The sequence below is a fragment of the Carettochelys insculpta genome, chromosome 23 (genome assembly GCF_033958435.1).
Source record: "Carettochelys insculpta isolate YL-2023 chromosome 23, ASM3395843v1, whole genome shotgun sequence".
NCBI classification, from domain to species: domain Eukaryota; kingdom Metazoa; phylum Chordata; order Testudines; family Carettochelyidae; genus Carettochelys; species Carettochelys insculpta.
Window position 1 is genome coordinate 18,445,419 of NC_134159.1, and position 19,212 is coordinate 18,464,630.

General features: G+C 45.6%; 1 protein-coding gene across 2 annotated transcripts in view; it reads left to right on the forward strand.

The window, feature by feature from the left end:
- Window positions 1–19,212, forward strand: part of PLCH2 (phospholipase C eta 2) — a 395,254-nt gene that overhangs the window by 277,309 nt on the left and 98,733 nt on the right. The window contains exons 4-6 of one of the 2 annotated variants that reach the window (XM_074975802.1): window positions 2,169–2,412; window positions 3,633–3,762; window positions 17,800–17,970. In XM_074975802.1, coding sequence (XP_074831903.1) covers window positions 2,169–2,412; window positions 3,633–3,762; window positions 17,800–17,970 — 545 coding nt within the window. Of the gene's footprint in view, window positions 1–2,168; window positions 2,413–3,632; window positions 3,763–17,799; window positions 17,971–19,212 lie in introns of those variants that run through there. The other variant, XM_074975801.1, reaches the window with a different exon arrangement.

Below are 19,212 nucleotides of genomic sequence, written 5' to 3' on the forward strand. Positions count from 1 at the left end.
AGTCTTTCTGCATTTTCTCTTCTGATATTTGCTTTAGCTAACACTGCTTGAGCTCTGTGTGTGTCTCCCAATGTTCCATACCTCCTTCCTAAATAACAGTAAGCCCAGAGGACAGGGCTGTAACAATACATAAATTCTGTGTTTTCTGCTTAGTTTAATTTCAAATGAAGAAAATCTTCCTGGGACTGGAGTTGGTGCTGGATTTTAAATGTTCTCCTTATGTCAGCTCGAGCTAAACAGCTTTCCCTCTAGAAGCAGTTAATGATGCAGTTTGGATTTTTGCCTTGCTATAACACTTTTCCTTCTTTAAATCTTTTAAACTTCTGGCTTGTGTACATCTGTGTAATACATACTTGGTAGCTGCACAGTACACATACCATAGCAAACAGATGTCTGCTTCTAGGGAGAGCCATGCTTCTTGTAATCTCAGGAGGATACTGTAATCTGCAAAATTACATTCCCAGCTGGGGTTTATTTTATTGTTAACATTTCTCTTCTTGACGCTCAGGATCTAGGATCTTTAGAAGGGAAACATTGTTGAAATAATTATAGGATGTGCTGGTTCTGAGTGTATGTGGATGCTAAGTGCTGTTTCTTTAAACCAAAGAGCATTCTATAATACAGTATAGTAAGAGTTGTATATTTATGGGGAAGGGGAATGGAGTTGACATATATTGCCAATATCTTGGTAATTTATTCCCAAACCTAGATGCAGGAAGGACTCTGGTAGTTAGATGCAAAGGATTGGTTGGATCAAGTGTTGCAAAGGCAAGAAATAATTCCTGTGTAAATGGCACTAGGATAGAAGAAAGACAGTATGGTTCAGTGGGTAGTCTTAGAGCAAGGGTCTGCAACCAAAATAGGAAGAGCCTTTTTTTTTTTGTTTTTGAATTTGGTAAAAAAACTCAGTAATTCAGGAGCCGCAATGCATGTGAATAAGACTTTGTTAGCAATACAATCAAAGCACAGATACAGTATCATATCCCACAACGCACTGCACATATTAAAGGGGAGTTATCCACCATTTGGAGAACGCATCGTTTACTATTTAGGTGTGAGCTGCTCATTGTTGGGCTTTTAGACATTCACCATTTATCAAAACCGTTTGCTCTTGGGTTGATGGTGCTAGGACTGCCACTTGCCTGTCACTAACAGCAAGGAGGAAGAGCCAGTTCTAGTGAGAGTGGGGCCTGCTGTCATGCAGTCCTGTTTTGCACAACTACCACAGAAAGAAGGGTGTAAATCTGGAGTTACTACAGATTTATGCCAGTGCAGTGAAGAACAAAGATAGGTGCTCACAGCATAAGCTAGTGTTGGTGCTGATGCTGTACTTTTTTGTGTGTGCCTTCAGCACATCCTTATATCACTTCCTCTCATCCCCAATGCTCCTCGGTCCGGCCCTCTACTCAGAAAACAGATTTGGAATGAACAAATCCCGTGTGGTGTGGAAACAGCAAATAGGAATCCAAGTAGTAAGACTGGACTAAATTTGGGTAGATGTGTGTAAGTAGCATCCAGCTGCAATTCGTGATAAGCAGTAAACAGCTATGTGTCTTCAGAAATCCTGTCTGCTTCCACGTGCCTGTGTAAATGCTGGTGAAGACAGGGAGGGCTGGCTGGCTGCATGTGCCTCTGTCTCTTCCATAGACAACTTATAGGCTCCCTTTGCAATGTCTTGTGTGTCAGGAAAGAACGGGAATGTACAAACTGTGTTTGATTTTGTTTCTAGCTGGAGGAAACAGAACCAAATATATCCACAAAGAACAGTGGGGAGCAAGTCCCTAGCAATTGAATGTCAATGCAGACATGTTACAAAAGCTTAAAGGAAAGGTGCGAGAGGACTAGAAAATAAACACTGTGTAAGTTTCAGTGGTATTAATATGCAGATTACCTCCTGCCCCTTCACCTTCACAGACTAAAATAAGATCTGGCTGCTTGTCTGGGCTCATTTCATTACAAATCCTTTATTTTTTGCCCCCAGTGGCAAGCTCTCATTTCTTAAGTCCTTGGCCAAGTGGTAATGCTCAGCAATGAGGGGAAGGGGCCATTTAACTTTTTCACAACAAAGCACTCTTTCCCTTCCAGGAGGCTGTTTGTAAGTAGCTAACAAACTCCTGAGCCTCTTCTGACCCTCTCTAATGAGCCACCCTGCTCTCTTGTTCTTCTAGTTTCCATTGACTCCATCCAGGAGGTGTGCGAAGGGAAGCAGTCGGAAATCTTCCAGCGCTATGCCGATGGCAGCTTCGACCCCAACTGCTGCTTCAGCATCTACTATGGAGACCACATGGAGTCTCTCGACCTGGTGTCCTCGAGTGGGGAGGAGGCCCGCACCTGGATCACCGGGCTCAAGTACCTGATGGCAGGGATCAGTGATGAAGACAGCCTGTCAAAGCGGCAGAGGACTAGAGACCAATATCCTTCTGTGCTAGCTAGTGGGGGTGAGGGAGGGGGTTGGTATTTGTGGCACTGTCCTCAGTGCTTATTTCACTGGCAGCAAATGTGAGGCACATGGTGGCACAATGTCTCCTGTCCCATGCTCCTGTTCCCAAAGGGCCCTACACATCTGAGTACAGGGCGCAGTGTTAAGGGAGCTATTTGCATAGGCACAAATAAGATGGAGCCCTCCCATTGATGTGCAGTGGAACATGTGTTCCTTGCAGCCCTTTGGGCCTTTCACAACACCGTTTGCAGGTAGTTTTCTGCCTTCTGTGTTGAAAATAGAGAGACAATGCGTGAGAGGGGCTAGGAGTGGAGAGAGGGTTCTGTGCCCTATCACCGGTTATCATGCAGAAATTCTCAGCAGTTGACACTTTGCAAGTCAAATGTCCTTCAAGAGGCTAAGCATGTGGTAAAGGCAGAATGGAGTGGGCCACAGTAGACTCTGGAGCCTTATCCATCTCACCAGGCTTCATGGGGCAGAATTCAACCCTAAATTCATATTTGTTCAGAGCTTAAAATCATTTCTCATTGTGTATGTGTGGCTAAGCAGCCAGTGCTGCTGCTGAGTTTGCAGGGGGGGAATTTTAATAGGCATCATTTTCAGCTCCTGCACACACAGACCAAAAGCTTCTCTTCCTCACCTGAACATCAGGAGCTTAGATAGTAAGAAAACCTTTCTAAGCATAAGTGCCATCAAGCTCTGGAATAGGCTTCCAAGGGAAGTTGTGGAGTCCCTGCCAATGGACGAGGTAGGACAAAGCCTGCCTCAGCACAGGGGGTCAGACTTGATGACCTCTTGAGCTTCCTTCCAGCCCTTTGTTTCTGTGATGTTCTTATGTGTGGTGATAGCCTCAGAAGAGAGTCAAAAGCTAGTTGTACACTGTTATGCTACACTTGTGCCACTGCAGTGCTTACAGAGTAGACACTTCCTCCAGTGTCAGAGGGGCTTTCCCACCATTGCAAATGTGTCACTTTGGGAAGTGGTAGCTAAGTTAACAGAAGATTCTTTCGTTGACCACTAGGACTCTTCTTCCACTGACCTAACTGTGTCTATACTGGGAGTTTAGAGCAGCTTTAGCTGCTTTTCTCAGGCGGTGTATTAGGTCCATATAAGTTTTAGGTGTAGACCAGGCCTAAATAGTGTTCAGTAAAGTCCCTTGATGCTCCCTTGCTTTTCTTAACTCTAACTAAATGTGGTTGAAGCAAACCTTTGATGAGGCTGATAAGAACGGTGATGGCAGTTTGAGTATTAATGAGGTGCTCCAGCTGATGCACAAACTGAATGTGAACCTTCCCAGACAGAAAGTCAAGCAAATGTTTAAGGTAAGAAGCAAAAATGGTGATTTTTAAGAGAAGAAAGATGAGCTGCAGAAATTGAACATGCAACATGACAGAAGAGAGTGTATACGCGTCACTACCAGATTCACTTTTGCTTCCTCAGTGGATGCTATATTGTGCATTTGAGTCAGAGACCTCTGAAAACAAAGGTGTCATAAGTCAATTCTTAGCATCAAAGGGAAAAGATACTTGTTATGTGTTGGGTCGGGGGTTTTGTAGTGTAAGGACAAGCACAGCTCATCTGCATCTGTGAGCTTCCATGCCCCACCTTCCTATGCCCAAAGACAGATTCTGATACTCGTACTTGCATTGAACCGTGCCTTCCTCAATGGAGAACTACCAGTCTCCATCACCATTGATTTTTTTTAAGAGAAGGTTAGACAAACACTTGTCAGGAATGGTCCAGATAATGCTTCTCCTGTATCAAGTGCAGCGCATTAGACTAGTTGAATTCTCAAAGTCGTTTTCAGTCCTATGATTCCTTTGACTCAACAAGCAAGTCACTTGTTGGGACCACTCATAGAACGGGGTGATACCCTTCCTCTCACAAGTAGCAAAATGTGGCCAGTGTAGTTAAAAATATGATCTTCTATGGCAAGTGATTGTCATTGACCATTCTCTTCTACTTGCAAATTTAAAGATCCTATGAATTGACTGAGAAATAGCAGAGCCTGGATTTAGGTCCAATGACTTCAACAGCCAGCCACTTCAAAGGGGTCAGGTCAACCAGATTCTCATTTCACCAACCTAATTGCCCAAATTTTTAATCATCTAGCTCAGAGCTGTTGCTAAATAGGATGAGGCAACTCATGTGATGCCAGGTGCTGTTGGCAAACAGGGAAGTCTCTGGGTTGCTGGGGACAGCCCCTAGTGGTGATTACTGCATGTGGCCTTGGAGTTGTGTCTTCACCTTCTTTCTCTGTCTCCCCCTTTCTTACCTGTTCACTGGCATTAAAGTTTGGCCTAGTATTGGGTCATCTGAGTAGCTGAGACATTATCTCCCTCTTCACTCCAGGGATCTGTCATGGCATCTCCTCCACCCTTCAAACTGCTCTCCCTTTTCTTTCAAATGATACTTTTATCATCCTGCTAAGCCTCCAGAGGGCAAGTCTGACTGCCAGGAGCCCTTTTGCACAGCACTCTGTGAAATGCACTGTTTCTGGTGGGTAAATGATGGGACTCCAGATACCATCCCCAACCTTTCTCCTCCGACCTTCTGGGTGCTTAGCTTGGGATATGTTACTCAGAGTTGGCAGGGAAGGAGAACGTCTGTGTGCCTGGAATCAATCTCTGTTTAAATGCCCACCTGTGCTGAGCTAAAATGCTCCTGTCGCTGCTAAGGGGAGTAATGAGGGAGGGGAAGGAATTGATTGGTTGGGAGAGAGGAAAATGTGTGCATGAGAGGGTAACGAGGTGTCTGAATTCTTGCATATTTACCCTGCTGTTGAAAATGTTCCTTAAGCTGTTAGGCAGGAAACCTCCACAATCCCCCCCATGAGACCTTCCTTTTGTATGTGCAAGATGGGGAGAGTAGGGGTTAGATTTATTAGGAGCTGAACTGGGTCCTTGGTTTGATTGGTGGTGAGCTCTGTGTGTGTAGGCTGCTTCTTGGTGTGGTGGTGAACCTATTAAGCAAGTTTTTAATTAAAATTCAGTCTAGAAATGAGCCATCACACCAGGGATGATAGTGAATGTTGAAAGAAGGAAAATTTTGTTTTGTTTTAAATATGACATTGATGGAAAGGGGTTTCCCAGGAGCCCCACATCTGAGATCCACTCTCCATTTCTGTTGGGCTGTGCCTGTTCTGACCATCATCCTGGCCCTTGTGCCCTAATCTGTTTTGTAGAATATGGACCAATACATTTTGGAAGCTGTAGCTTCATGTCAGTTATTTCCTTTTAAAAGCCCCAAAGCATGCGAAGAAGGTCACAGAAAACATAGCTGACGTCCTAAGTAGTCATTGCATTGCAGATGGCGGCTGGAAGAACAAAAGCAATCAGGAAACTTGACTACAACAAGATCTTTGCTTATTGGAATGGGATGCTGCTGATCTCTGTCTGTATCTTGCATGTTTTGTTTAAAATCTACTCTGCTGGTAAGATGCAGAGGATTCCTCCAAAAAATTCCCTAATCAAGGAATGACATTTGTGAGGTGTATGTGTTTTAGCATCTCATTCTTTCTGGGAGTTAGTTCCTCAGCTGGTGTAACTGTCCTAGACCCATTGACATCCTCTGAAGCCTTCATAATGAAGAACTTAGCAATTTTGTCACCCATTTATAAAGCACTGCAGAAGATGGTTTCTTGAAGTCTGAAGTGGTGATGCATTTCTCTGCAGAGAAGTTTAAAGTCTGGTTCTTTGCTATCCAGAGATATTCACTGGCCAAAAAAAAGTGTATAAGCCCACTCAATGTCAGATGACTTTCTGCTGAATTACTTTACCAGAGTTTCCTCTTGGGGCAGCCAGACATCAAAGATAAAACTATTAGATGTGGTTGAAGTATGTAGCCATATTCTCTGCAATGGTAAATCTTTCTTGGCCTACCTGTTGGTCTGATGGCTGATCATCAAGTTGGTCTCCTCTGGTCATATGCTCTATAAACTGTTTCCCATGGAGCGATCTAGGAAATATGCAGATGCTTCCATGTATTATGTTGACACAGCTACAACAATACATACATATCTGTTGCAATGCAGATAGCTACTTCTTTGCATTTAGTTCTGCTGTTGTTCTTGACCCAGTTTGTCTAATTGAATGGAAGAAGATTAAAAATATATCTCTGCCTCCACACCAATGATCAGAAAGGTGATTTTGCATGGGACCCTGATGGGATTTACGTCAGCATGTTGCTTTTATAATAGGCAAACTGCGGGCTTTGCTGTATAGCATAGCCTCAGAAACCTGCCAAGAGTAGCAGATGCAGCCTGGCTGTTGATGTGGTGGAGATGAAGGGAAGGGATGTTTTCAAAAAGTCTAAATGGTTGGATTTCAAAGAAAGTTAGGTGTTTAGTTCCCAATGACAATGTATGGGATTTGGGGCTCCTTTGAAATCCAGCCTAAATCCATCCATTAGATGCTCACGAGCCCCATTAGTAGTATCTGAGCATCTCCATCTTTACTGTTGTCACCCTCACAACACTCCTGTGAGGTAGGGCAATGCTGCTATTCTCATTTTGTAGCTAGGGAAACCGAGGCAGGCCCAATCACATGTCCAAGGTCATGTCGGAAATCTGTAGCAGAGCAGGGAATTGCACATAGGTCTCCCAAGCCGTAGATTAGGGCTCTGCCCCTTCGGCCATCCTCCTTCTCCTGCCATTTGCCCACTTAGTATCTCCAGCTGCTGTAGAGACTTGTACAGCTCTTGTACAGACTGCAACCAGTTTAAGGCCAGGTCTATACTACCAGAGACAGTAACACTAAGGTACACAGCTCCAGTCATGGGAATAGCGTAGTTGGAGTTGACGTACCTTAGGTTGAATTTTTGCAGGGATCCTCACCACAGGAGGATGACAGCAGAAACTCTCCCATCAACTTCCCTTACTCTTCACAGCCAGGTGGTATGCTGGGGTGGATGGCACCATCAGTGGTTGATTTAGTGGATCCATACTAGACCCACTCAATAAAACGCCGTGAGATGTCTCTCTGAAGCATCGATCTCCTGGTAAGTGAAGACAAGCCCTGCGCCGCAGCGGCAAAAGATTTCTATCAAAGTCCATCCCTTCATCTTCCCAGAGCTTTTCTCTCCAGCCTTCCAGACTTGCTGCATTTGCGTTGGTCCAACAGGACTCAAATGAATCTGCCTTGGCATAATGGGCTTTTCCTCTTGCTCTGTAGCTGGACAAACAAGGAGTCTTGGAGTCATTGCCAGGGTTAACCTGCCTCTGACCTGTCTATGTAATCAGTTGGGCAAAGGCCATTCCAAGGCCGCAGTTAAGGGAAAGGCAGCTCAGGCATCCATGGTTTGAACTGTTACCAGATTCCTTTGAAATCGTAGTGTGGTGGTGACTGTGCCATGAGCCCTTCCCTGACCTGAGTTTGGATGCTTTGCCTCTCAGTGGGGTAGAGTCCAAAATGATCCCCCATTAGCCAGTCAGGAGTAGCCAGCAATGTTCTCTCTGTTTCTCCATACATGTGTGGAATAAATTTTGTTATATGCACTGAGGCATGGGTGGATGTACACCACCAATAGAAACACATGCTGCTGGCTCTGGGAACTGTGGGAGCTCTACTAATCAGCTGGGTGATGTCTGACTCTCTCTTGGGTGGCTGCCCAAGCGCTCAGCTTACAGACAACGCTGGTAAGTCAGTGCCAACCTCTAATCCAGTGTTCCCTGGTATATTTTCTAGTGACTTCTGTGTTCTCCAACCAGCTCTGCTGCTAACCCAGTGTGTGACCTTAGGCAAGCCTCGTACCCCTCTGTGGGTGAAATGCATCTCTTGGCCGAGGGCTAGACACAGCTTACATCCTGTTTCCAGAGCTTAGAGTGGTTGCATAGCTTTACTCTCCGTGCAGTGTGTGGTGATCCTTGAGTGAAAAGCACAAGAGCAAATGGATTCACAGCTAGTGATAATAACAACTAGCTGTAATGTTGCCCTGGGGTGGGAACAGAGTTCAGGGCAAAGACTCCAGCCTTGATTTTTCCTGTCAGTGCAGACTCTAGCTGAATACATATTGTCAGGATAGCGCTTACTGCCCCTTCCCAGGGTGCCTGTATTGTTTTTCATAGCAGTCTGTTTGGAAGATGGCTCCTTTGGCAATGGAGTAACTGCTGGTGTGACCCACCAAAAATAAAGTCAGCCAGTGTGTTTTGTTAACATCCTGGCTGGAACACAGCCGTGCCTTCCCAGACGTATCCCCACCCTCCATTCTGGATTCCTTCGTTCCCCAACAGTTGTTCTTAGACTCTTCCACAGGGTGCTTGTGCAACTTGAGAGGAAAAGAAAGGCAAAGTTAACCCCTTGCTTACGGGGAAGTAGCATTACCCCTGCACCTGCAACAAGCATCCTTTGTGGATCCACATTATCGCCTGTGATTTGGGGTTTTGCCTTAAGTTTTACTGGAAACCTGGAAATGGGGAAGGTGCATTTTAAATGAAGAAGGTGGTGCATTTTAAATGATCTGGGGAGAGAAGACAATGCTGCTGAATTCCTCCCCTTACCTCCTGACTGCGGTAGAGGAATTATTCTGGTGCCTCCGGGCAGAAAATATTTTTAGCTTGCAACTCTTTCCGCTGTGTTTTCTTCCTCCTGCTGACAGCTGATGCTGAAGCCTGCCCTACTGTCTCTTGTGTCCAATGTAGATTCCTCTATGGAGATACACTGGTAGGATTTGCTCAACTGGAGCATGGAAAACTGACTGGCTCTGTGGCTTGCAGCAGCACCGGGCTGGGGGAAGGGATGGAGAAGCGATTGCAGAGGCTGTAAAATACAAGTTACCCTGGTGTGTATGTGGAGCACATGCACCTATAACTTCAGTGTCTCTAATGTCCTGTGGATCTAGACATTGCTGCACTTATAACAGCTCACAGCTGAATGGTGGAAAAACCAGGACAAGAGCTGCTCACAGTGATGTCTTTGCACTTATAAACCTCACACCTTCAGTAAGCATGACAGTCTGTGTTACTGAATAAAAACAGAATAAAATAAGGGGGATTTTAAAATTCTGGGTTGAGTCTTCTCCCTCCCCCAAAGATTTGGGCACACTTTTTTCCCTGGTCAGTTTTGGCCATCACAGCCCTGACCATTTTCAGCATTGATGCAGTTTCAGATGAATGAAATGCACATGGGAATGGAAATTTAGTAGGTGAACATCTTTACTTTTACAACAAGTGTGCTGGGTCCTTGTGCACACACATCTTGTTACCCCAGCGTTAGCCTGATGGTCCTATGCACTTCAGCATCTGGGAGCAGCTGCCAGGCTAAGAAGCTGTATGGAAACACGTATGGGTCCACACGCACGAGGCCCTTGCCAAAAGCTTGCGGGAGAACAAAGCTCTTCCCTCCTATGGTAGTGGGAAGATAATGCTCATTCCTCTAATATGTGCTCCGACGGGCAACCCCATCCTCTGCTGATACCTGTGGCCTTAGACCCTGAGCACCATCTACTTCTGCTCCACTGAGAATCCCGTCCTTTCATCGATTGGGCTGTAATGAGACTTTGGGATGGGGTGGGTTAGACTGAGTCTCTGTACAGGCAGAACATTTTAATAATGGTTTAATAAGGCTCCTGGGCTTCCACTGCAAAGGCCATCCTCACAAATGCAGCACTGTGGAAAATGAAATTTCAGAACTCATTAAAATTAGTGGATTAAAGAGAGTTGCTTTCTAGGGTAAATCATTTGGATTGGTGGGAGCCAAAGGGTAGAGATGAGGAAAACCTTCGTGACCAGAGTGTGACGTTTCTACTAGTAACGTGCTAGATTCTTATCTGAATACTTTCAGTTGAATGACAATAATTATGTAGGCTATGTGCTTTAGAACTCTTGTAAGGAATGTGCCTTTTTCCATATGAAAGTGTATAAATGAGAGAACAGCCTGGTTTGGATTGCCGATATAACTGGTGTTCTGTGCTATAAATCTCCTGATATTAAGCAGCTTTGAATTGCCTAATCAAAGCAGAAATCTGTGCCTTGGTTAACAAAAGAGCTAATATTGTTGACACTAACACTGTACATAACATGTGGGGTTTGAAGGCAGGCCCCTTGGGTTTAATTTTTCTAATTAATATCCTTTCACTGACTCTGATGAAGGCTTGATTATCATAGATTCATAGGGTTGGAAAAGACCACAGGAGGTCATTGAGTCCAAACCCCTGATAAAAGCAGAGCCAATTGCAGCTAAATTATCCCAGCTCAGGCTTTGTCAAACCAGCACTTAAAATCCTCTAGGGATGGAGATTCAGTCACCTCCCTAGATAACACATTGCAGTGCCTCACCATCCTCTGAGTGAAATAATTTTTCCTAATATCCAACCTAAACCTCCCCCACTGCAACTTGAGACCATTGCTCCTTGTTATGTCATCAGTCACCAATGAGAACAGCCTCTCTCCATCCTCTTTGGAACCTCCCTTCTGGTACCAAATTCTTCCACACTCTTCTCTTCTGTAGACTAAATAAGTCCAAATCCCTCAGAATCTTCTTTAAGCCACATGCTCCAGTCTCCTCATCATTTTTGTCACCCTCCACTGGACTCTGTCATATGTCCACATCCTTTCTATAATGGGGGGCCCAGAATTGGATGTAATACTCCAGTGCCAAATAAAGGGAAATAATCGCTTCCCTAGATCTGGAAATGCTCCTACTAATGCAACCCAATAGGTCGTTAGCCTTCTTGGCTACAAAAGGCACATTGTTGACTCTCATCCAGTTTCTCATCCACTGCTGTCCCCCAGGGCCCTTTCTGCAGAACTGTTGCTTAGCCAGTCAGTCCCCAGCTGGCTAGGGATACACCACTTATTAAAGTGGAGTATTTTAATTGTACCCAGTACTACACTTTTAAAGATGTATGTTGTGTGTTTGTCACCCTTTCCATCATTCATTCATGGTAATGATAGGAAAGAGGGCACATTTTATGATTTGCAAGGTTTTGATCTCAACTGCATTCTGATATGTTTCCCTGCTTTCCTTTAATAAGTTCGTTATCTTTGATTGGCCTGTTTTACATTGGTGCCTAATTCTATTAACCATTTCAGAGCCTGCTCAAAATTTGTCCTCAGTGTCATGGTTGCTACTGTTCCAGAGTTGGTAAAGTGTCAGGCTGCTAAATAGAAATCACACATCTGGGGCAGCCAAGCCTTAGAAAGTGTGTGTGGATTCCTTAGAGACTGAGAATACACTAAGCAGCTGATAGTGTACTGCTGATAACATATCGGGAGTATCTGTCTAACTTAGATGAGTATTTTCAGTTTCTCTGTGTTCTTAGAGAACTAGCTGTGGGTGTTCTTAATCCTGAAGCGCCTAAATGGAATTTATGTTGCTAGTTCACTGCTCCTGTCCATGGTCTTGGTGTATTATGTTCCTGACACTTTTCCCAGCTAACTGATAAAACTGCAGCCTTAATGGCACCAGCTCAAGGGAAGGTGGTGAAAAAGTGTTATTGGACTGTACTAGAAGCCTGAAACTTTCAGTTTCTATCTGTAACATGCTTAGCCATGTCAATAGAGAAAATGTGCAAACCAGCTGGCTGACAACTCAGTTGCTGGAAAACAGAGTGCAGAATGTGGGGGGAACTGAGCATTAAAACAGGTCTGTGGGATCTTCAGTCCTGACACTTCGTGAAGCACACATAGCCTGGCTTGATAATGTAGCAGTTTAGTTCCAAAGGACAATACCTGAATGGATGAGGGAGATTTGTATAGTACAACTGGGACCCTACTGAGTTCATGGTCCATTTTGGTCAGTTTCACAGTCAGAGGATTTCTGAACACATAAATGTAATGATTTCAGCTGTTTAAATCTGAAAGTTCACAGTGTTGTATTTGTAGGGGTCCTGACATGAAAAGAGTTGTGCAGGGGTCACAAGGCTATTGGGGAGGGGGAGGTTTGGGACTGCTACCCTTACTTCTGCGCTGTTGCTGGTGGTGATGCTGCCTTCAGGCCTGAGCAGGAGGAAGACCCAGTTTAGGCTGGACATTAGGAAAAACTTTGTAACTGTCAGGGTGGTTAAGCACTGAAATGAATTGCCTAGGGAGGTTGTAGAATCTCCATCTTTGGAGATTTTTAAGACCAGGTTGGACAGACACCTGTCAGGGATGGTCTAGATGATGTTTGATCTTCCTTTCAGCACAGGAAACTGAACTGGATGATCTCTAGAGAGCCTTTCCAGCATTGTGATTCTGTGATGTGATTTGATGTACCCCTACTGCCGCCATGCCTCCTGATTGCAATGCAGCCATACCCTGAGTAGCTCAACATTCCTAGACTACCTCTGATAGAGTCTGAGATGCTAGACGAGCTAAAGTGGACTAAACCATTTACTAAATCTCTTCTCCATTTGTCCTGACTGCTGCACCTTTGCTGGGGGATGCTCATTGGGCTGAGATCGTCTGTAACAGCGTTGTTCAAGGGGGTCCGTGCTCAACACACACAGAAATGGGTGCCATGTTTGGATTTGGAACATTTTTAAGCTCTTGGTGGGTTCTGGTCTGCGACTGATTGATTTATTTGGTTTAGGCAGATGCCCACGTGCTTTGCCTTCCTGCATTTCTCAGCGTTCATCTGTGGCTGAGAGTGGTCCTGATTTTGACAGTAATTGCAGGAGAAACATGCACTGGCCGACTTGGATCAGCTGTTCTACAAATCTTTTCAGCAGGCACCTTATCTTTCCCCTACATTATCCAGAGGTCTGCCATACTAGAGACTTCAGACCCCATTCCTAAGTGTCACTCCAGTACAATCAGATCATGTGTCATCAGACAAAGCGACTGAGCCCTAAGGCCTTCAAGTGTCTCTTAATCCTTATGATTACTGGCTGTTTCCCCTGTCCTCTTTGTAATGGCTGCTCATCTTTAATTGAAATTTCAGTGTTAGTGAGGTGGACTCTAGACTGAAGCACTGAGCTGCATTTGGGTTATTTTTGCTGTTGAGGAGATCTGCTGTCTGTTCTGGATGGCTGGTTTTTTTCATTATACTCCAGAATCCTTATGCCGTTATATTGACTTCACTCTGCCTCCTCTCCCTGCTCATTAAATTGAGTTCTCTTTACATATTTCATATGGCTGCATTGCACTATACAAAGTATTTTCCCTTTGTCTGCCCATCATAGACTGTTCAGAATTCATCTTTGGGGAGGGATTACCTTGGGGAAGGTTGGACCATTTGTTCTGAATAATTTTTGTAAAGCTCTGTCCTTGGTATTGCTCAGCTTGGCTGTTCTGGGAGAGTTGATTGGTTCTTTACACAAAGCACAAACCTTTATGCCTCATGTCAGCTGTTCTTTCTCTTGAGACACTTTATGAAAGCATGAGGGACTTCCCTTCCACTTGTTTTGTGAGTGTGAGAGGTCTTTCCAGAGCTAGCCTCCCATAAGGTGAAATGCAAATTGACAGCCATATTTACATGGGCCACTTTTGTAGGTGGGTAGGGTAAAGGGGCTAGGGTCAGGGGGAATAATGGTACAATGCACTCATGCAGAAAATCTCCCTGTGCTTTCTTTGGGCCTTGAGTTTGTTTTGGGTAGAACTTGGAGTAACAGACAGAGGCTGGCCTGCAGTCACAAATCAGGTGCGCACACCCCTGCATGACTAGACTTTGTATGTTTAGTGTCTCAAAAGTGCAGGTGCTATTTCTGCCATTCATATGTTGTCTATCAAAAATTACCCTTTAAAATCAGATCTCATGCAAATGGACCCTTCTCTGCCCCTCAAAAAAATCAATAGGAAAATCATTAAGACTCCGACTTAGAGGGCACAGAGCTGGTTTTTGTTGGTTCTGATCATGGTTGTTCCACTGACTCCATGAGCATCCCTGGGGCTCACGTCACCCGTCTGTAGAACTGCTCACTGTAATTTATCTATTTCACTTGCTCTGGTGAGGTTTAATGCCTGGAAAGTGCAGTTGGGACTCTGGATGAAAGGAGCGCTAGCAGCACATTGTTAGTGGCAATCCGAGTGCCAGACCTCCTATCTGTAATTTCGTACGCTTATCCTGTCATTCTCCCCCCTCGTTTTAGGATACGCGAGTCCAGGAGTTTCAAATTTCATTGCACCACAGCCCCCTTCTGACCACAAAAATTAAAACAGGACCCCAGAGGGTTCAAGTTTACATCAGCAGTGGAGATCCTATTAAACGGGGTCCTGATCCACAGTTTGAGAATGGCTGCATTAGGCCCCAAGGCTTGGTCTCCCTTTATTAGACAGCGAGAGGGCTGAAATGAAGGAGAGGACCCAGACTGACAATACTCCTTGAGTCTGACTGGGAACAGAAATGAGAGCTGATCTATATTCCAGAGGATGTCAGAGAACATTATCTCAAAGGAGATCTGTGTCATTAGCACCAATGAACACTAATGGAGCATGAGACCTACGTGATAGCAAAGTGAAAATGGAATCAGATTTTTGTACTCAAAGTAGTTATAGGTGTAAAACAACTCTGAGAAAATCAGTGATCCAGTTAAGACACAATGGCTACGTCTACACGTGAAGCCAACATCGAAATAGCTTATTTCGATGTAGCAACATCGAAATAGGCTATTTCGATGAATAACGTCTACACGTCCTCCAGGGCTGGCAACGTCGATGTTCAACTTCGACGTTGCGCGGCACCACATCGAAATAGGCGCTGCGAGGGTACGTCTACACGCCAAAGTAGCACACATCGAAATAAGGGTGCCAGGCACAGCTGCAGACAGGGTCACAGGGCAGACTCAACAGCAAGCCGCTCCCTTAAAGGGCCCCTCCCAGACACAGTTGCACTAAACAACACAAGATACACAGAGCCGACAACTGGTTGCAGACCCTGTGCCTGCAGCATGGATCCCCAGCTGCCGCAGCAGCAGCCAGAAGCCCTGGGCTAAGGGCTGCTGCCCACGGTGACCATAGAGCCCCACACGGGCTGGAGAGACAGCGTCTCTCAACCCCCCAGCTGATGGCTGCCATGGAGGACCCCACAATTTCGACGTTGCGGGACGCGGATCGTCTACACGGGCCCTACTTCGACGTTGAACGTCGAAGTAGGGCGCTATTCCGATCCCCTCATGGGGTTAGCGACTTCGACGTCTCGCCGCCTAACGTCGAAGTTAACTTCGAAATAGCGCCCGACGCGTGTAGCCGCGACGGGCGCTATTTCGAAGTTAGTGCCCCTACTTCGAAGTAGCGTGCACGTGTAGACACAGCTAATGTGAAATTGCTAATCTAAATTGATTCTTCTGGTATAGTCAAGGCTGAATTCTGGCAGGCTCTGCCATAATAGTAATCTGCTGACATGAGACTGTACTTGCACTTCATCCAGCTTTAAAACTCTCTGAAGAATCCTACTGTTGATGGATCACAAAGAGGGGGAAAGTTCTTGTCCTATTTGAAACTTCAGAGAATAATGAGGGACAATGTAATGGGGAGAATTGGTCATTTTCTGTGGTGTGCTTTTTAATGGGTAATTAGCTTCAAGGGATATTTTCACACTTCAATCTCCATGTAGTTCTAATCAATGAATAACTACTTTTTACTTCAGATTTTCACAAAGTATGCCAAGGGAGAGCCATGCTGAAGGACTGAACAGCCTTTCCGGGGGAGGGGGGGTGTCTCACTGTCTCAACAGATTATAGGCTGAATCCTGTAGCTAGACAGAGGAGGCAGTGCCTTCTGGTTAAATACTGGCTGGGGATGCAGATGACCCTGAGCTCTGCATTAGACCTTGTGTGCCTTGTTTCACTTCAGTAAACTGAAGAAGTATTTGCTGGTTCAGCTTTTGTCTGGCCCGTTTAGAGAGTCAGATGTCTGGGCATGGATACTGCAACCAGGTGCAACTCACCACTGTGGTGTCTCCTGCTGGTCTCCTTCTGAATTAGTTCAGTCCAGCCTCCAGAGCACCCCTTTCTGACCTGTGTCTTGCCTGCTGTTACCTACTGTCTGTTCTCCACCACCTTGCACCAGGACCCGCATGCCTCTCAGACTACAGAGCCCTTCCCCCAGGGAGCTGCTCTGCCACAGCGCCCCCACTTTCTGGGGTCCTCACCGTCAGGCACCCCCCAGCTCCTTAGCATCTCCGTCTCAGTGACCTACTGTCAGTTGTCATCTAGCCCCTTACCGGAGGGGCAAACTGCAGTCTGAAATGGTCACTCCTCATCTGCAAGGGGGTGTGGATCTGCTGCTTCCCTGCAGCCTTAGGACCCTCTAGGCTCCTGTTGCTAAGCCTCAGCCTGGGCGTACTCATGCCAGAGCTCCCCCGGCTCATTCTGCCTTTCCACAGCACTGCTCTGTCCATGGTACCGCACGCTGATGGGCAGCTAGGTCCCTCTCCCTCCAAGAGCTAGAGCAAGCGTGCCTGCAACCTGGCCAGTCATCTCTTTTATATACAGCCCTCCTGGGCCCTGATTGGCTGTCACAAGCCCTCGCTCAGTTGGCTCATCACAACAGCCTTCTGCAAGGGCTGTTTTAACACTTTATATGCCAGTGCAGGGCAACTGCTCCATCACAGACGATCTCTCATATCATTTAAAAAAAACAAACAAACAAGCAGTCCTGTAGCACCTTAAAGATTAACAGTTTTATTTATTAGGTAATGAGCTTTCGTGGGTAAGACCCACTTCAGATTCTGGAGCAGAAATGAGCACACAGGGTAAATATAAAGCTCAGCACAATGGGTCCATGAACTCCTCTGTAAGCTGGCACACTTAGAATACTGGCCTCCAGTCCTGGACACACACGCTCAATGGCCACTGCTTCTGCGCTGGGCCCCACTGCGGCCCTGATGCTCACAAAATCTGTGATCAAAGGGAGGGCCTTGTGCCTGGAAGGCTGATGCAGTTGGAGAAAGAGTGGACAGCCTCAGAGATGCATTTACTTGTTAGCCTTTATAATATTAGCAGGGTATTTTACTGCTGCTTTATTCACCTGGCAGGAGGCTATTAAATTAATGTACTTGGATGTATCTCTGCCCTGTTAACTTACATCTGTGCTGCTGAGACAGGAGCTTATGGGTGGGATGGTTTTGTTTCCTCTTTCTCCTGGACACCTGCATGGGCTCACTCCTATTCACCATTACATAGTTCCCTGCCTGATTGCCACAGGGGGGAAAAATCCCTCATGAACACTGCTGCCTCTGGGAAAGCAAGATCTGGAAGCACGTGCTCACGCACATGTCTGGGAGGGTTGAAAGGGTGGGGTGTTTACAGCCATTCATGATGCCAGTTGCAACCTGGTGGATGGAATCTTGCAGTGTCACGCGTTGCTAGGTGAGGCTGCATTCAGGTTAAAAACAACTTTTTTGTATGGTTCAGTTGTGGTTTCTTTTCCTAGTTCCCTCAGTTGTCATAATCTTGTTGGGAACTGCGGCACCTCAGTGCCTCTTTGCTGTTGTGTGCTGCAGGAGGCTGATACGGATGATAACCAGGGCACGCTGGGCTTTGATGAGTTCTGCGCCTTCTACAAGATGATGTCAACGCGGCGTGATCTGTACCTGCTCATGCTCACCTACAGCAACCACAAGGACTATCTAGATGCAGATGACCTGAAGCGCTTCCTTGAGATTGAACAAAAGGTATGCTGGCCCTGGGGAAAGCAGGGCGGCTTAGGGGGCAGAATTCTGGTTCCCCTCTCTTAGAAAGCTACAATGTTCCAGCCTTCTAATTAAAGGCGACCGTTCAGTGTTTCACTCGTGAGTTCTTCCCAAGGTGCAATGAAATCCCATCAAGCCTCGATACTTTATATGATAACAAGGTCACCTGCAAAGCTCTTGGAGCTCATCCAAACCTTTGCACAGGAACTGAAAGTCTATTGCCATTCAATATGTTTTATCCTAGCTGAGTTCTTTGGTTTTGATGGCTTAAAATGGAAAGAGGGCTGAAATAAGCTAGTGCTGCCTCATTTTCTCTTTACGTATACCACCCTGAACAGGTTTGAATAATTGTCCTACTCATTTAAGGGAAGCAGCAGAAATTAACACTCTCCATAAAGTGGGAAAGCAAAGCTGGGCTACCCATCTAATTTGGCATGGAAGATGGATTATGTTTTACTTCTGTAGATCTCACCTGCTTTGTTGATTTCTTAATGATCATAATTTGCATGCCCCACCTAACCTCAAAATTGGATGGCATTGTACATAGCACACTCTGTGTGCACCAGACAGCTTGTGGGTTGAGTGCTAAATGAAGCTTTCTATTTTTAATTTTTTAAACAGTAATAACTGAGCACTTCAGTTGTGCACTGCAGAGTGTGGGTATGACTCTTGGCCACAGAGGAAATAATCCAAGCAAGATTTAATGCTTGCCCTGTGCTTGAGTCAAGGCCTCTTCCTAATTCTGTTTTATGTTCATTTAGTGCTCGTGAAAGAGGGGAAATAGAATTGGCCAGAACCAGCCAGGAGCCAGGCAGGTACTATACAAACATGCCATTCATACGTCTGAATGTGATCACAGGGTGTCCCTTCCGTTGCAGTTATCAGCGTCCCAAAGCCAGAGCCATCTGGTTAGGCCAAACTCCATGTGGCCTAGAGAAATACAGCACTGCCCCCCTCAGACCACTGACTTCAGCTTTCCCACTTTCAGTGACTCGCTGAATAAAGACTTAGTTCCACACTGAGGACTGTAATGTTGTTGAATGATCAGTTGTCACTGTAGAAACAGTGCAATGTCACAGCTACTGTCTGCTCTGATAGGCACCGCCTCGTGAGCTTGGTTCACAATGGCTTGTACTCTACTAGACACTTCTTATTGAAAAAATAAAGGGCTGGCTCTACAACTAAGCATTCCTGTCAGGTTTCTGACCCACCCCCTGACTCTGA